This window comes from Aptenodytes patagonicus, chromosome 19 (assembly GCF_965638725.1).
Source record: "Aptenodytes patagonicus chromosome 19, bAptPat1.pri.cur, whole genome shotgun sequence".
Classification (NCBI taxonomy): domain Eukaryota; kingdom Metazoa; phylum Chordata; class Aves; order Sphenisciformes; family Spheniscidae; genus Aptenodytes; species Aptenodytes patagonicus.
Window position 1 is genome coordinate 3473972 of NC_134967.1, and position 17562 is coordinate 3491533.

Genomic DNA, 17562 nt, shown 5'->3' on the forward strand with positions numbered 1-17562 from the left:
AGCAATGATCTTAACTTTTGATAATAACAAAGGACACCAATTTTCCTTTCACTTTTCTTCAGCTAGCTATAGACACGTGTGCTAAGAGCAGAGATCTGTGCGACTCCAAAATTGGAAGGCTTATTCAAAGCATACTTTCACTGGGAGCACTGTCCCAAAAAAAGCATTCGACAGCTACATCTTACACCACTCTAAGCCCAAATCGTATCTATGGTAAAGTGCCTGACACACCAGCTTCACACCTGTTCATAGCCTTCAAGAGGTGCAAGATATCACAGGGGAGCCTTTAATTTAAAAGTTAATCCCCAAACAACCCCAAACCCCCAACAAAACCAAAAAAACTGCGCACCCCCCCCATTTTAAAAACTGTGTATCAATCTTAATTAAAAATGTATTGATAATAGCAGAATTATTATGTGAAACTCTATGCATATATAGAGGAAATAACCTTAAGACATCTCTACTTTCTACACAGACAAAAGAGTTTCTGGGAGAAGGCGGAACGAAAAGGAAAGCTGCAATAACTCTAGATCATACCTTGAGAATTGGTCAGTAATATTCTTCCCAGATCTACAACAACTAACACTGGATCCACAAATTTGAAATCATCAGGAAAGATCACCTGAGGGGCAGAAATATCAAGGCACACCGTCCAGCTTTTGCTGTTTTCCTGAAAGTTAAGAAGAAAGAAATAATAACCCACGAGAAATAGCTTCCCATCACATACAAAAAAAAAGCCGTGTCAAACAAATCAATCTAGTTAGCCACTTTTTCAACTGAAGAGCTAACCGTCACAAACTTCAGCCATACTGAAGTTGGGTAGCTTGTTAAACCACAGACTCCCATTACAGTCAATGAAGAGACATTTTCAGTAGGTGAAACATCCCATGCTAAGATAGATGCAACGAATCCCTCTCCAGAGGGACTTCCCATGTCTAAGCTGAGGAGAGTGAACCTACCTGCATAGCTAAGAGAAGGCATCCACCTTTTACACGACACTGGATCAGATAAATCCTTGTCAAGGCTATCCATGAACACAACATGCACTAGACTGTTTTATCCAACATCAAACTATTACTTTTTCAGAATAAATTTTTTTTCATTTCACTGAAAACAATATAAAACAACTGTCTTGCATCAATATAGCTAACTCCAAAGCTAGGGATTAATGATACTGATACATATACTAGTATTACCTGAAAACTGAAGAATGAGCAAAAAACAAATAAAGGTGGAACAATTTTTTAATTTAGAAAATAATCTTTAAGTAAGTTACACACAAATTTAGTAAGTCTGACGTAACAGAGCTCCAATGCACACTGGAGCCAACACGTTGCCATGAAGTCATCACAATAACGGGGTCAAGAACAGAAAAATACTATTCTGCCATTAAACACAACAGGTCTGCACCACAAAAATGGATTGTTTGACAGCAAAAGGAATACTACAATACCACATGTAAAACTTCCCACTTTCTGAAAAAGAACACTACACAAACGAACGACAAAAAAACCCACTCTTTAGAGTTTTAAGTCCTAAAACATATGGCAAAGAAGCCTACATAAACGTTTTGGGGGCAAAAACTTACAATGAAATCTCCTACTAGTAAACGATCAATAGTTTGCCTGATTTCAGCTTTTGTCTGCATTTTCAGCTTGTTGTACTGTCTTCTGGCAGCTTCAGCCACTCTTGCCTCTAACTCAGATTGATATCCAAAACCTGGACAGGAGATATAAAACCGACTAGGTATAATTTTGTTAATCTGTTATTGAATCAGGGAAAAAAAAAAAGAGGGGGGGAGAAAAAAGAAAAGATCTATTTTAAATTTTAGCAGTAAAATATAGGACAGGAAAACACAGCAGCTGAAAGCCATTGGCTATACCTACACAACAGGCTGCTTCACAGAAAAGAGGAAGCGTCTAAGCACAAAAAAATCCCACCAAAAAACCACTTCCCAAACCTTTTTCTGGTCTTTATTTGACAGACCTTCAACCTGAGATACTAAATTTGAGGGAGACAGAAAGGGTGATAAGCATGGCAACAGGGAAATTCTGACTAAACGTTAAGAAGTTCGTGGAATGTGTAGGCAGTCTTTTTTTGTTTGTTTTGCTTGTTTGTTTTAAACTTTGCCTTTAACGCTTACAGAATATTCTCATCTTGTGAGAAAAAGTAAGTATCACCCACACCTTTATGCTAAGTAACTTAAATCTTCTGGTATTTGCCAAAATCAACAGAAAAAGAACTGGTACTTTAAGAACATTTTAATGTTCCTTTTTCTCACCTCTCATCTCCTCAGAAACTGAACTTTAACAACTAAAACTGCAAAGGCAGTCACTTTATAATGTTACAGGCTCAGGTACTAGGCTCCTAAATCTTGCTGTCCTTAGAAGCTTAGGGAAGCAGTATGTTCAACATTTAAAAAACAAGGTACCTCAAGCAGCTGTAACAAAGGTCAGACTTAATTTAACCAACAGAAGAGATACAACAGGAATTAGAACACAATTTCCCCTGTATTGTTACTATAGAAAATATTCTGCTTTTAACTGTCCTCTCAAAAAACCTGTTGTTCTCCATCAATTTCCAGGAGAGATTACAGAAACAGGCCTCCTTATTTATGCATTTTAATTTAGGCAGCATGAACATCCACCATGTGGTATAGCAGCAACTTGCAATATTAAAGCAGAAGTTTCAGGAGTCTGCCCAAGCGAAATCCCTGATTCAATTAAACAAAGAAACAAACAAACAAAAAAATCATCCAGAGAAGACTCAGAGCACTGCTTAATTTTAATTTAAGGTGGAGATTCTTTGATTAGTGCTTTATATTTCTAAGAATGAAAATAAATAAAAATCAAAGATAAGAAAAGATACAATACCACCAAAAAAACCCCCAACCCCACCAAAAAAACAAATTAAAGGTTAACCTGAGGTATGAACCCTTCCCTTGTAGAAGAAGTCAGCTACTTTCTTAATGGCTTGTGGATTGTAAATAATATTTAGAGGTCTGGTACTGACTTCCAGGCGCCTCTCAAAATTGCTGTGGATTGGATTTCTTTCATAAAGCATCTCAAACACTGGGGCATCAGGATCTGCAACTGAATAAAAAATGAGTTATAAAAAGCAGTTGTAAAAAAAAAAAAAACAAACCCAAACAAATGGACAAAAGCAAAAAACAAACCCCAAAGAATTTAATAACTAATTTTTAATTGGTACTACTAGGGAAGTAGTACCTGTCTGAAAATTCTTCAGTAACAGAAAAGCAAGTAATATGATCAACTTCTACAATCAACAGAATTCAACATGTTTGTATATACAAAAACATTTTCAGAACTGGGATCCTAATGTTGAACTCCTAACAACTTTTTTTCTTTTTTTAAACCAAGACAATGAGCAAGTGCAACTCCAATTGTCTTGAAATACATTTTTTCTTACTCACTTTCTTTAAAGCCAACTTGCACGCACCCTTATGTCTGAACAAAGCTTCTACGATTTTATCTTTACTATTTGCAAAAAGCACTTGTATGAATTCAAACTCTAGGCACTCCATTTTGAAATTTCCTGTTTGTAGGAATTATCTCATGTACTTGTTATCATCAAACATAAAATGAAATCTTTACCAGTGTTCTGATTAGTCATTTCTGAGGACAAACTTTGGAGTCCAAAGGAAGACATGCAGGCAACCTCTTTTTGCTGATAAGAATTTAAAAGAAAAAGAATGTTTAGATAAAATCAATCAAGCCACCTGATATGAGCATAAAAGTCTTTTCTGTATTAGTCTTATGGTCATTTTCTAAGTGAATTCTATGTATAATCTGAGATTATTATATGCATTTTTTCCCCTGATGTAGTCAAACAAGAGAAGGAAGTATGACTAAGAAGCTAATGCTATCTACTCATGTAGCAGACAGACTGAAGTCTGAAGTGCAAATTTCAGTCAGTTCTCTACAAATTACAAAGTACAAAATACATGGGAAATTCTCATGGAATTAGATTGAAGTGTTGTTTGCTCAGAAGAGATATTTGAAATCTTTTCAGCAATTCATTAGGAAGAAAAAAAAAAAAGTTCTGTATTTCCGCTTTTAGTGTAACAGTATCCAGGTGAAATAAAACTTACTTGGACCAAAGAGCTTTATGAAGAAGAACAATCACTGATTAAGCAGCAATGCTGACTGTTCCAAAAATCAAATTTTGCTCAACAAATTATCTTCTTCCCAACACATATGACTGTAATGTTAAAGTTACAAGCATACAGAGCAAACAAGGAAGAGTTCTACGAATGATCTTTGGAAAGGGAGGGGAAAAGTAAGTTCAACAAGTGGAAATTTTTCTTCAAGACTTTTGTGTTCTCTTTCTGGGGTAAGACACAAACCAAGAAAAACATGCGTTGAGTTTTGGAATATAACTATTTTCATACACACTTATGCATCCTACATAGTAACTTAAAGAGTTTTTTTCACCTACAGGATTTGGGAAAACAAGAACAGGAAATATGGTCCCTTCAGTTGCCAAATCCCTCAGAAAAAGACCACCAAGCTGAACTTTGAGAAGGGAAGAATTTCTGCGAGGAAGGGATTCTGCCAAGATCTTTACACCTAGAATATAAATACATAAAATGCTTCTATTTCTTTTAGTACACAGCATAGGTTTTATTTAAATTTTACAGATAACAAGTATAGTCTAACAAACAAGTCTTTTAGAAGTGCTTATGTATATTTATTTCTACTAAAAAAACCTACACACGGAAATTTGGAATACATTACAATGATTGTGAAGCATGTATTTCTATAGTTGTCTTCCTTTCACACATAACAATGTCTAAAATTAGATTTCTGTGTTGAAATCACTCACACATCTGAAGAGAGAAACTTATTTTCACGTGATACATCAATTTCCGCAAGCTGTTTTCATATTTTCATTTTGAACTTTCAGTACAGTAATTTAAAGAATTAAAAAAAAAAAAAAAAATCAAAGGAAAGTCTGAAGGCGGACAAAGCTCTGGTCTTTTTTGAGAAAGAACAGAAATTAACTTAATACCTGAAAACTCCAGCTGCATAAAAGCAGTCTCTTCAGCGTGCACCACCTTCTTCTCCTTATGCAACAGAGTGAAAGAGCCACCCTGCAACTGTAGATTTAATTTAGCAAAAACATGGTCTCTCTTTGTAAAGGTATTCATGCTAGAAGCATCTGCAGCAGGATCAAAAAATTCATCTGCACCTAATTAAAAAAAACCAACCACAAAACAATGCATTAAATAAGTTAAGTTCCTGGAAGGCTACTGAAGAACAAAAAAGTTTCTCTGAACTTAAAAATAAAGATTTCCCCAGCTCTAGGGAAGAAAAATAGAAACAAAAAATAAAGCAGATACGCCTTCTTCCTTAACAAAACTAAATATTCTCTTCTATTTCAATTAAGGTAATGTAAACCTAAATTTACGAAGACCCCAACAACCCAGTATTGTTAATGTTATACCCAGTCACAGCACGCTACATGACCCCCACCCACCTGAACAGAAAAAGTCCCAAAGCTCTTTGCCATAAATATCTATAATAATGGAAGCAAATGTATCCCATATATCACTTTAGAAATAAGCAGGTTACACCAGGTACTGACATTTTTTAACAGGTTATTAAGCTTTAGACAGGCTCTGCTGCCTAGGTTCATCAGTTAACACATGTAATCTTTTAACAGTACAGAACCAAAGAGTTGTTTCTGTTCACCTTTACCAGGTATCTAACTATGGTAGCGTTAACAGCCTTAAAAAGAAACAGAAAACCTTGTATTTCCATACCTAGTATGTCTTCTGGATTCCACTGTTCCTTTGGGTCTGGCAGCAGTCCTTCAAAAGGTTCACCTTCGTATGTTTGCTGAGCATATCCATACCAACCTCCCCAACCAGGAAACCAAGACTGAAGATACTGCAGCATTCCAGTGCTACTGCCATGTGCAGATTCTGCTGTAGGGGAACCTCCAGGAGACTCAGGCAACGGCTCTTTAACACTCTATGTTTGAACATTGAAGACATACACATTACTGCTGATAAGTGAAAGAATATCACAAGTGTACAGAAACATCACAATAAAAATACAATTCCATCTCCTATTTACTCAGTACTCTTCAGTATACCAGCAGTGATATTTTCAATCAATACTTAGCCTATTAGGAGAGCAGCAGCTAAGAAATAACAAACATATCATCAGTTAACTGCTGCACATTAATCTATGAAGCCATATGGCATTATTTAAATCTTAGTCTAGAAACAATAAACCAAATAAGAAGTCATTTGACACCATAAAACACAGCTTTAAATTTTAGCAACTGTTTTTGAAAGAGAGACGGCATTGTACTGTTACAGAGATTAGTCCACATTTTATGAAGTGTGCTCAGAAACATTTACATGAGGTTCACCTCGGCCATATATTTATTCTGGGAAAATACTCATTATAGGCCCTTATTTCCACCCTCTGTTTTTAAGATGAAGAGTACTTACCCTAGGAATTCTGGCAAGGATACTATTGAGGAAGATCATCATATGACTAGACAAAAGATTTCACTGTGCAAGTGACACAACAGTAAAAACTGCAGGAACCGAGCATTGTTTGCTATTTTAGCATTAATGCCACACTTCTAAATCAAAGCAAAAACATGCTAATACTCCCCAGCAGAACAGAACAAAATACCTCAGAATAAGTCACTTAAAAATTCCGATTATTACCCTGTATGCAGAATGTTCCTTACCTCAGCTAGATCATGAAATTTTTCATGAACTATCTCATATAGTATCTTCAACTCCTCGTAAGTTTGCTCATCCTCAATACGATGCATTTCCGCCTGAAAAGACAAAAAAGGCAAAGTAACTGCACTAAAAGAATATAGCATCTTGTTCACAAACATGTCAAACATCTCTGCACTGAGTAAGTTAGAGATTCACAGAAAAAACAAACATGGCATTAATGATAGTATCCAAGTGCGTAAGCACATGAAAACAAGCAGAACTCATGTGGGCAACCGTAACACTGACATTCCCCCATACTACAAATAAAGTTTATTTGCATTGTAAAATACATTATTTAAACACTTTTCATGGTAAAAATTCCTTGCCCAACTCTATCCTCCTATCATGCATCAGAAGCAAGGTTTGCAGCACAAAATTTAAGCCATGGAAAATAACCTGATTTAACAGAATGCCTAGCTTAGCCAGGAGCAAAAAAAGCTTCTGTCTTGAGTAAAGAAGGTAGAGGAAATGAACTGCATAAATTAGGACAATGTAGTATTCATATTCAGTTACTTAGACATGTTGTCTTCTTTGTACTGATTAAGAAGTTGTTTGTGGAAGCTTATGATTCACCCAAGTCTAAAAAATGTATCATGGAACAAGAAAGCAAAAGACATTTTTCTAGTCCAGTGGCATTGCCCTTGTTACATTTCACAGCTCTGCTGAAGACAATACAAACTATAGGAAAGTAAAAGTCTCCCGCTTTGACAGGTACTATAAAATTTCCAGTACACTGACCTACTCCTACAGTTCATGCCTAATTAACACAAGTAAGGATTACATACAACTTAAGGTATCAGTAGAATCGCACCTGTAATTAAGACAGGTGAGGTACGTGGCACCCTGGACTGATTTAATAAAAAAGTCCCAATACACTAAAGATAAAAAGCAGCCAATTATAATTCACAGGGTTTTTTATTTCTGAAGTAGGACACAGGTTCATTATTAGGGGCACTTTCCCTCTAAATTATTAATCCTAAAATCAACAGTGGAAAAACAAAAACAAAAAAACCAAAAACAACCAAGCACCCCCAAACACACTGTCAACTAGCCACAATTTTTCCCACATTATCTACCCAACCATATGGGTGACCTGACACACTTCTGATATTTAAATACTTTTTGAGTCTATAGAGAACACGAGCTAGGAAAGCATGTCACAGACTGACAAGAGCATTCTATGAGAGTTAATGCTATTTTTGGTGAAAACCAGTTACAGCTCAAAAAAAGACAGGTTTTTGCATGGCAAAACAAAAACACAAGAACCCTGCCACATACACACCTCCCACAAGCCCAGGTTTCAAGCATTAAAAACTCAGTTGTGGTCAAAAGACAATCTGTTCAGTGAAAACGGCCTGCAGTAAAACTAAAGATGTTTCTAAACTAGAACAGATTTTAAATTTGAGAAGATGAAACAAATCAAATATTAGACGGTTAATCAACACTGTAGAAAACTCAAATCTAAATACCTGCTCTGCAGTAGACAGTGGTTCCCCCTTCAACTTGCTATAATACATGTCAGTGTAAGATACTGCATCTTGGGCCCGATGCAATGCGAACTCCCAAGTAGAACGTTGTCTCTGCTCCCTGATCTCCGAAAGATTAGCATTCAAAGCAAAGATCCACCATTCTCGGCAGCTGAAACATTTTTAAATTACTGTATTACCAAGATGTCAAGAAAAAACAAATGCATGTCAAACTGGTGAAAGGTCCAGGAGAGGTTCAGTGAAAAAACAGAGGATAACTGGTCAGAAGAAGCATCGGTATTAGAGACAGCATACATGGGCTAGTTCTACAAGTTGTGTGGAACAGCGCTCTGCAAAGTCCCCACCACTTTAGTGGGATTTAGTATAGCTGTTATATATCAGGCATAGACAACAAAACGTTGAGTTACACAGACCTCTGGTCTGAACCGATACCATCTTTCTTATTTAACAATAGAAGAAACTTAGTAGGAGCTCTTTCCACAAAGAAAATTCCAGAACACCACAGTGTCCGCAGGGGGATAGAACCTCCAACTTAATTTCAGTTCTTGGAAGCTATGAAAGAAGGATTTAAAACCTCAGGTATGAATAATTTTATTTTAAGCTTGAATTACATCTGAATATTTAAAACTGATTTATGAGGTAGGGGAGCAAAACATGAAAACTGAAAACTCTTAATATATGATTATTCTCTACCTTTTTATATTTGTTTTCATTCTAGTCTCCCTAGTATAGTTTTTAATATCATATTAACACCACCACACACGTAGATATACTTACTTCCCTATTACTGTAACCTTTGGTCTCCACTTCCTGAATTTAAGCTGTCGTTCCTTTCTAGCCAGTTCCTTTAAAAATCCCATGATCTGCTGATACTGCATCTGTTAGTAAAACAATACACAGATCAATTAGGCAATATTGGAGTGCTTTCCAAAGCAAAGGGGAGGAAAAAACAAAACAAACAAAAAAACCAACCGCAGGCTTATTTATCTGCATCAATGGCCTGCATATGGCTTCAGAATTAAGATTAATGTTAATCATAATTCATAATGTGGTTCTCTAGTGTCACATATCTTCTCCCAGTAGCTAGTAGTTAATGTGTGACATTCAATTTACAGGCTTCCTTATTTACAAACACACAGAATGAGATCTCCTTCCATGTCAGATTATCAACCTAACATCAGCCGCTATTGTACATTCTATAGACTAAAGAAACCCCATATGCATCCTTCCTATTGCTACTATAAACAAACAAGAATGTAATTTTTTTGCAATAATCAGTTGCAGTAAAGTAATTAAATAATTTGGAATCCTTGGTTTTAAACCAAACAACTTTAGTATATCACTTCCAGTTGCCTCTAAAACTAAATCTTTAAGAAAGTATTAATTTTATGCTGCAATAACTGCTATTTAAGCTGTTACAAACACTACCACAGTTTTATGACCCTTAAGACATATTTCACTGTTTGAATCCGCAACTGTTTTCTTAGAGATAGATAATTCAGGATGGCATTTTACCAGCAGAATCTTCAGAAGCACTGACATACAAACAACAGTTGCAGCACGTGGGAAGGAAATAATACACTCTATGTCAAACTACCAATTTGAATTTGTAGACAATGTGATAAACAAAACATAAAGGAATACCTTCTTTAATCAGTCATTTTCTTAGAAACTGACCATAAAGCAGTGCGCAATACAGCACACAGATACCCAAGCAATCTTGAAGACTAACTAGTTTTGACACCCAACGCAGCCTAACATAGTTAACGGCACAGACTTCATGATGGCCTCATTTACCCTGCTTCTCAACAGTCCCTGTTTCAGATATCGAGAGCTAAATGAAGATGGTTGGCGTTTACCTGTGAAAGCTTCAAGGGTATAGTCTCAAGCTGAATGTCACACTCAAGCCGTGGAGTCTGGCGTGATCTTAAAGGCTCCTTAGAACAATTTCGTTTAAGAAGAGCAGAAGTGCATACAGGTTCCATGATGTAATTATGATCACGACTTTCCATACTTTTATCCATTGCTTCCTGTGGGTTACAAGCAAATTCATTCTATAAGAAATGGGTGTACAACACTTATTAGGATGCATTGGTTTCATATACTAGACTAAACTTTATTAGCATGCCAGCCCATGAAAAAAAACCTCTTAAACGTGTTCTCTCTTCAAAGGTAAAACAAGGTATTTCACAGCACAGCCTTTGTGGGTTGCACGTGTATCCTATCATTATAGCATGAAACCATAAACTTCTGTTGCTCCTAAAAGCACCAGATCCAATAAATTCTAAGTCAATTAGGTCTGCAATATAGAAAGGAGACTAACAACAACAACAATCTCTCTCTCATATGCAATATCTCTCTCTTGTACCTGTAGCTGACCAGGAGGCAGGTCACCCAATAAAGTGCAGTTGGTATCCCAATAAACACTGAAGTCGGCAACATCCAATTGTTTTTTCCGCATCAGCTTCTCTACCTGAAGTAGAAAAAGTGGAATAAAGTCAAGATCACACACCACATGCCACGTAGTTTTTAGTTCTACATACTCAATAAATACGAAATGCCCAGAATCCATTTATTACAATAACCAGAAGATTATTAAAACGCCACACTTTTTACTAAATATTTACTAGCACCCATAAAATACAGCATCACGTCTTAGCTGCCATGAGTTCTTGTACAAAAAGTTATACTTACTGGTTCAAATACCGCATTTTGCATTGATACATTTTTGATGCATATGCCAAACGCAAATGGCTGCAAAGGATTATTGACACCATCTTCAAACCTCAAATGGACATCCTGAATTTTTAACTAGACAGAAAAAAAACATTACTAGAGACAACTATTTACATCATTAGAGTGGATAGCAGTACTATTCATTAACACTGAAGCGATTTAATATTTAATTTCTGCAATTCTCCAACAAATGTCTGGTAGTTATTTAGATCTCATAAAAATCCTACTCCTCACTTCTGGTTTTGTACTCTCTGGTTCTAACTTCTCCTCAGATACCACTAGTCCTTGCCTTTCTCCCCAAAAACAACTAGCCACTTTCACAAGACAGCGTACTTTATTTTGCCATCCTACTATTATTCTTTATTTTAAAGGCAAACGTGTAATTGCTAACCGAAGACTCAAATTTGTTTTATATACTAGAATCGGCACAGGCCAGAACTGCAAACTAGTAACAATACAAGGTGACCCAAACTGATTTTATATTGGTAAAACCTTTGAGAGCACCGAGTTACTGTGGTTTCTCAGAGAATGTAGAGTGCAGGACTGAGAAAAATATAGGTACTCTCGCCTTGAGCTCCTGCACCAAATACATTCTTCTCAAACATATCAGGAAAAGCAAGTAGTCTGAGGTATCTTGCTTCTAAATTGCTTCTAGTGAGTTGAAATGCAACAAATAATATAGTCAGTCTATCTGCACATAAGGAAAAAGAAGGATAGTCCTTCCATGGAGGCGAGCAGACAAACCTTAGCAAGTGATATGTATAAAGCTTCTGGTTCTTAAACACAAATGATTAATGATGTAAATGTGGCTAAAATGTCATTAACTACATTAGGACTTCCAAAGAGAAAAAGCAACAGAGCGTAACAGCCATACTTTTGAGTCATTTTGATACTTAGGAGACATATGGCAGATTTTTATTAATAGTAGAAAAAGAATAATTAAAGAACTTGAGAGACAACAGGCAGTCAAATAATCAAAATCATAGATCAACAGAAACTCTGAGATTTGTTTCTTTACAAATCATCTTTTTATCAAAACAATGCTTTTCTGCTTTATAAACAATTCGATATTTTGGTGGGTTTATAACTTAAAAGAATTAAAATGTGAGCAAAAACCATCAGATTTCATGCAAATTCATTATCCACCTACTGTTACAAACCAAAAAAAGTTGATGTTTTCCCCTTGGTAAAAGCAGGATGGAGGGTTTTTCCTTTCCAGAAGTCCCCATCAGGACTAGTTTAAGACTGAAGTTATGAAGGCTCAGTCTGAAAAGGGACTGTCCTCTGCCAAACATCTACCTTTGATTTATGTATTTCTTTTCTGTGGACTACACAATGTGAAGCACAGTGGGCACAGGTAATTCTTAACAAGTGCGAAAAACTCTACAATGCAAAGGCTTACTTCAATGTTTTCTACAATTCTTGTGACTACAGATGCAGTAACTGAGTACCAGTAAGATTCCCCTTTCTGTTGTCGTTCTTTCTAAAAGAGAAAATAGGGATAAGCATTAACCACCACTGTAACAACTGGTCAGGCAACAATATACCTTGTTATACTGAAATTCCTGTGAACAGGGAGAAAGAAAAAAACCCCAACGATTTCAGTATCTCCAACACATGTGGGACATGCGACACAAATTTGTGGGGTGGGGCAGAAATTGCACTATGTTAGCATGTATGAATCAAATACTAACTTAGTTTCTTATGCATTTGTTCTCCGACTTGTTCGGAGACTTAAATGCAATCCATCTACCATAGTGGTTTCTTCACCGTGAAAAACAAGTGTGACTCACTTTCCATTTTTCTTCAAGTGCTAGAAGAAGGGCTTTCTTGTGTTCTCTTTCTTGCAACTTCTCCCTTTCCTCATCAAAATCTTCCTTTTTTTCTGGGGCACCAATTAAATGCAGTTTTGAGACAGATATCACCCATGGATCCACATGTGGGCGATAAAAAGGTATCTGTAGTGTTATTTTGCCAATGAAACCTACATATACAAAACAGAGATGCTATCAGATTCCTGTGTAAACATGCTTTATCATCCTTGGAAAACCTGAAAGAAAAAGTAGTATAAGAAACAAACAAGCTAAAATAGAACTGGATTACCTGAAAACCAGGTTACCTCATTTGCTCAAGCTTCTGACTCATAGGTAAAGGTTCTTCTAAAATATGCAATACTTCCTGTTTATAAATATTTGTCCTGCACACACAAGCAAAATACAAACCTGCCTTTACTTCAAATGGTAATTCCAGTTCCTTCAAGGCATCTTTCTTTAGTGGCAAGTTTTCCAATTCAACAGCACCTATACAAAGCAGAAAAAAAGACAAGTCTGTTAAACAAAATTATGTTAAAGAATGCCAGCTTGAACTTTATAAGACTAAAATGACTAGCATCATGTTTTAAAGAAAAAAAAAATCAAATTGGATTTCATGAGAACAGACAACCTACCACTTCAAGTTGTGTTACAATTGCGATGGTTATTTAACATACTTGTTAATTTTCCAATGCCATGTGCTCAAACTATTTGATGAGGTCATCTAGAAGCAATCTTCTACAAGGTTTTAGATCTGAACTTTATTGTAACCAAGGAGAAGGCTTCTACTCTGTCTTTTCAAAAGTATCACTTCAAGTATTTTCTCAATATTACAAAAAGCACGCACAGAAAAGCTTTGACGTGTAATAAAATATTCTCTCCAAAAATAGCAGATAATAGCAGCAAAAGGTAAATTAGAAAACATTAATTTGAGGACTCTGTAAAAGTACAAGACTTGTGAACATAACATGATGTAACGCGACATAAACCAGAAGTCTTAATTACAGGGGAGTAACTACTAGCACCTAAACCTAAGAAGTAACGACTACAGAATACTTCCTGCCACAGACCCTCAACAGGAAAGTTATTGAACAGTATTAAGAAAAATTACACTCAAATATTATACAAACATGCTGGTAAGATATGCTAAGCATACTTTTGAAAGTTTCATATAAATTGGTTTAACGGTGTTGATAAAAAGCAACAAAGACAGGAACACAAGAGAATTTACTATTCATTGTAAAGTGCTAGCACAAAACTCTGTATTAAAAGGGTTTATATAAATGTTGAATACAATATTAAGTGATTGTTTCTATTCCACCTTCCAGTTATTACAAAAACATAACACTTCTTTCTTTTAAATCACAGTATGAAAACACTACAGAAAATACCACAAAGCCTCACCCTTTAGAAGAGCGACCGAAAGTTGGTCAGTGTTCAGGTTATTGACATATTTGCCCAAATAGGTGTTGAGGACCCAGGCTACCAATCCTTCCAACATGACTGTCCTAGAAGAGGGCAACTAACGTTTTTCTGTCATTTTCTGGATTTCTGTTCCATAATTACAGCCTCACTCTGAAACAAAAAACATGAAGAAAATGATTGTCTGAAATATATACTCTCTGACATACTGCTATCACTGTAATTCTTACCGTAATCAATCTAAAAAGCAGTAAAAACACTGTTTAATTTCTACCTTAAAAAAATGCTTTACGCTATGCCCTTTAAGTCTCAAATCAGAGTTTCATATAGAGCTTTGATGATTACAGACCACTCCCATTTGCAAATTAAGTTCCTCTTTCCATCGTTTTTCTAATCAAAACACCACATTTTGTTGCAATAATCAAGAAGGCCAATCTGCAATCTTCTTCCAGAAAAGGGAAGACTGAAATTCCACACTGATCTGAAGCAGTTTTACACTGGCCTCCTCGAGTTCTGCTGCCAGTATTTTCTTCAAGTTGCCAACATTCTGGTTCTGGAAGCCTGGTCTAAAGCAACAGCCCAGAGCCTTCGACTGTATTTTTGTAGAATTCTTATATGACATCTGTGAAACAATTCATCCTACCCAAACCCCTTTTTTTGGAAGAGCGTATATGTGGGAAATAATCAGATACAAGTCCCATAAATAGCTCATCAACAGTTACTCTAACAGGTTTTCAAAGTGATAGCATAGATTATCCCTCCCATCAAGGAGGGAAAAAAAAGCTACACTAGAAAAGCAACACTGGTCATACATGTAAACATTTCCCTTCATACTCTTCTCCAACCATTTCTGTTTCAACTTATGTGGTAATCAGACCATTAAAATCCCTAAGTCCCCGTTCAAGTTTTTAACCCGTGAATTGCAAAACTACTATTAGCTTCTGCAAGGGCAGGATCAAGCATGTTATTAGAGTAAGGAAAAAAGCATGCAGGCCTTATCTTGTGGTTAGAATGCAGTAAACGTATCAGTTCTGTGTTTAGAAAAGTCTCACAACCCCACGTACCTCCCTAAACCAGTATACATAAAATTGAGCGCTACAGAGCAAAAAAGCAAGATATGTCAGATTTATTGACGTCTGACAATAGAAGAAAATTACAACGTCAAGAGTTACATTTTAAATTTTATATTAAGATTCAGGGTTTTCCCATAATGAGGTTTGCTTGATTTTAGGCACCCCCATTTCAGCCTTTCTTTAAAAAAAAAGCCAGTGAAAATATTTAACAAATACAGTTACATAAAATAACCAGAATTCAGCAAATAATGAAAAGCTTTCTCTAAAGGCTGAAAAGTGAAACTATGCTGTCATGCAGAATGAAACACAAACATCATAAATAACACAGGGAAGTTACATTTGAATAAAGTGTATCTTCACGTTAAACACGTGAAGTGTTTATCGTGTTTAAATGTGTTTTAAACACGTCATCTTTGTAAAATTTCTCAACGTTTTTCAAAAACAATAGCATCATTCCACATAATAAAGACCAAGCATTCAGACACATGGGGCCACCACCTTACATTATAGGGTTTTTAGTCTAATAAAATTGACAAGAATGCTGAAGTTCAAACAAAAGCAAATGCAGTAATCTTTGTCATGTTATCCTTAACAAAATAAGTAAATAAAAAAAGAAAGCTACAGGTGTTAGGAGCCAAATCAGAGGAAAGATCTTGAAGAAACATTCAGAAGCACAGAACAGGTTAGCATGCCAGTGCCTGAAAACCTCTGGTACATGAACAATTCCATGCCTGAAGTCATTGTAAGAACTGTAAATAATCACCTCCTTAACCTAAATTTGTGGAACATAAATAACCATTTAGGAATCTTTCAAATGTTTTGAGGCTTCTACATTTGTAACTTTCTAGTCCACTGCTGTGCCACTGGAAAGAAAAAGAAAACACCTATTTTCTATGACCGTGTTTTTATTTTAACATACATGGTAAAAAAGGAACAGTAAGTGCTTATCAGGATGAGAATCAAAGTCCAGACCAGGACCTCACTCAAAGCTGCCTCACTTTTTCTGGAAAAAGATGTACTTTTTCCAACAGGGAGGACGAGACAGGTCCTGCAGGAGTGGGGCCTGGGGCAGCCCAAAGGCTGCGGGCAAGGAGGGATGCGAGCTGGGATGATGTTGCCTGTCAGTGCAAGGGAGCAGGGGGGCATTTTAGTCAGCGCCAAAAAAGGGCGGGGAGGAGCCTTCAGGACATTCTCCCTTCTCTCTCTCCACGCAAGCAAACACATCGTGGGGAGGAGAAGACACGCAAGAGAGAAGACCTGTTGGCACGCCAACGCCTGTCGGAGTCGAAGCGAAAGGTCACCTTGCCGGAGGCGGCCGGTGAGAGCCCCGAGGAAGCCACAGAGAGGTCGGGGGCAAACGGCCTGCGCCACGCGGGGAGGGCGCCTGAGGGGCACCCTCGAGGCCCGGCCACGGGGCTGAGGGCGGAGGCGTCACGCAGAGCCCCGGCGGGCGCGCACGCTGCCCTCCCCGGCCCCGAGGCGTAGGGACGAGGGGCTGGTGGGGCTGCGCCCCCCCCCCCGGGGCCGGGACGGCGGGGCGGGGCCCTGCGAGGGGCGTGAGGCAAGGAGGGGCCCCTCAGGGCCGGGCCCGCGCCGTGCAGCCGCGGTCGAGTTCGGAGCGGAGGCTGACGCAGGAGGAAACGACAGCCGGGGCCCAGGGCCGCCGTCCCCAGCCCGCCGGCGGTACCCACCTGGGCTCCCGGTGGCGGCCGCCTCCTCGACGGTGCGCGGGGCCGGCGGGCCACACGCTAATCGATCCCGAGCCAACCGACGGGGGGACGCGCGGGTAGGGGAGCGCCGAGCTATCGATGCGCGCGTCTCCCGCCTCTTTGAGGCGGGGCCGGCCCGGCCGGCGGCGGAGCGGTCGGGGCCGGTCTCTCTCCGCGCCGCCTGTAGGGGCGCCCGGGGACGCGAACGCCCCGCCAGCGGGAGGGAGGGCGGCCGGGCCGCCGGGCTCTGCGCGCCTGGGGCCCGCCCGGGCGGGGCCCGCCCGGCAGCCCTGGCCCGAAGCGTTTATGGGGCCGGGATCCTGAGGAGGGGCCCCTCACGGCAGGTCTCGCGTCGAGTAAACTGCAGTAAACGAAGCCTTTCGGCTCTTCAGAGCGTCACAGGTCCATCTGCCCAGACCGGGGGTCAAGATCATGCGTTGATTCATCTACGCTGAAGTGAAAGAGCGGTGTTTGTTGATGGAGTCCTCTGTAGCGTAGTGCCTATGCGCGGGCTGCAGTGGATCTGTCCTCTTTTAATTAGGTAGTAACGATAGG

The 17562-nt window shown here is 38.4% G+C and overlaps 1 protein-coding gene across 5 annotated transcripts in view; it reads right to left on the minus strand.

The window, feature by feature from the left end:
* VPS13D (vacuolar protein sorting 13 homolog D) overlaps positions 1-17088 on the minus strand; it is a 110812-nt gene extending 93724 nt beyond the window's left edge. For all 5 annotated transcript variants that reach the window (XM_076356196.1, XM_076356199.1, XM_076356195.1 and 2 more), the window contains exons 1-18: positions 16990-17088; positions 14208-14378; positions 13215-13292; positions 12786-12976; positions 12395-12475; positions 10951-11067; positions 10625-10729; positions 10116-10286; positions 9034-9134; positions 8239-8407; positions 6733-6825; positions 5786-5996; positions 5032-5211; positions 4459-4589; positions 3615-3687; positions 2922-3092; positions 1589-1719; positions 538-670 (exon numbers count right to left, since the gene is read on the minus strand). In XM_076356196.1, coding sequence (XP_076212311.1) covers positions 538-670; positions 1589-1719; positions 2922-3092; positions 3615-3687; positions 4459-4589; positions 5032-5211; positions 5786-5996; positions 6733-6825; positions 8239-8407; positions 9034-9134; positions 10116-10286; positions 10625-10729; positions 10951-11067; positions 12395-12475; positions 12786-12976; positions 13215-13292; positions 14208-14304 — 2233 coding nt within the window. In that variant the 5' untranslated portion in view covers positions 14305-14378; positions 16990-17088. The remainder of the gene's footprint in view (positions 1-537; positions 671-1588; positions 1720-2921; positions 3093-3614; positions 3688-4458; positions 4590-5031; positions 5212-5785; positions 5997-6732; positions 6826-8238; positions 8408-9033; positions 9135-10115; positions 10287-10624; positions 10730-10950; positions 11068-12394; positions 12476-12785; positions 12977-13214; positions 13293-14207; positions 14379-16989) is intronic.
* Between the last annotated feature and the right edge of the window lie 474 nt (positions 17089-17562).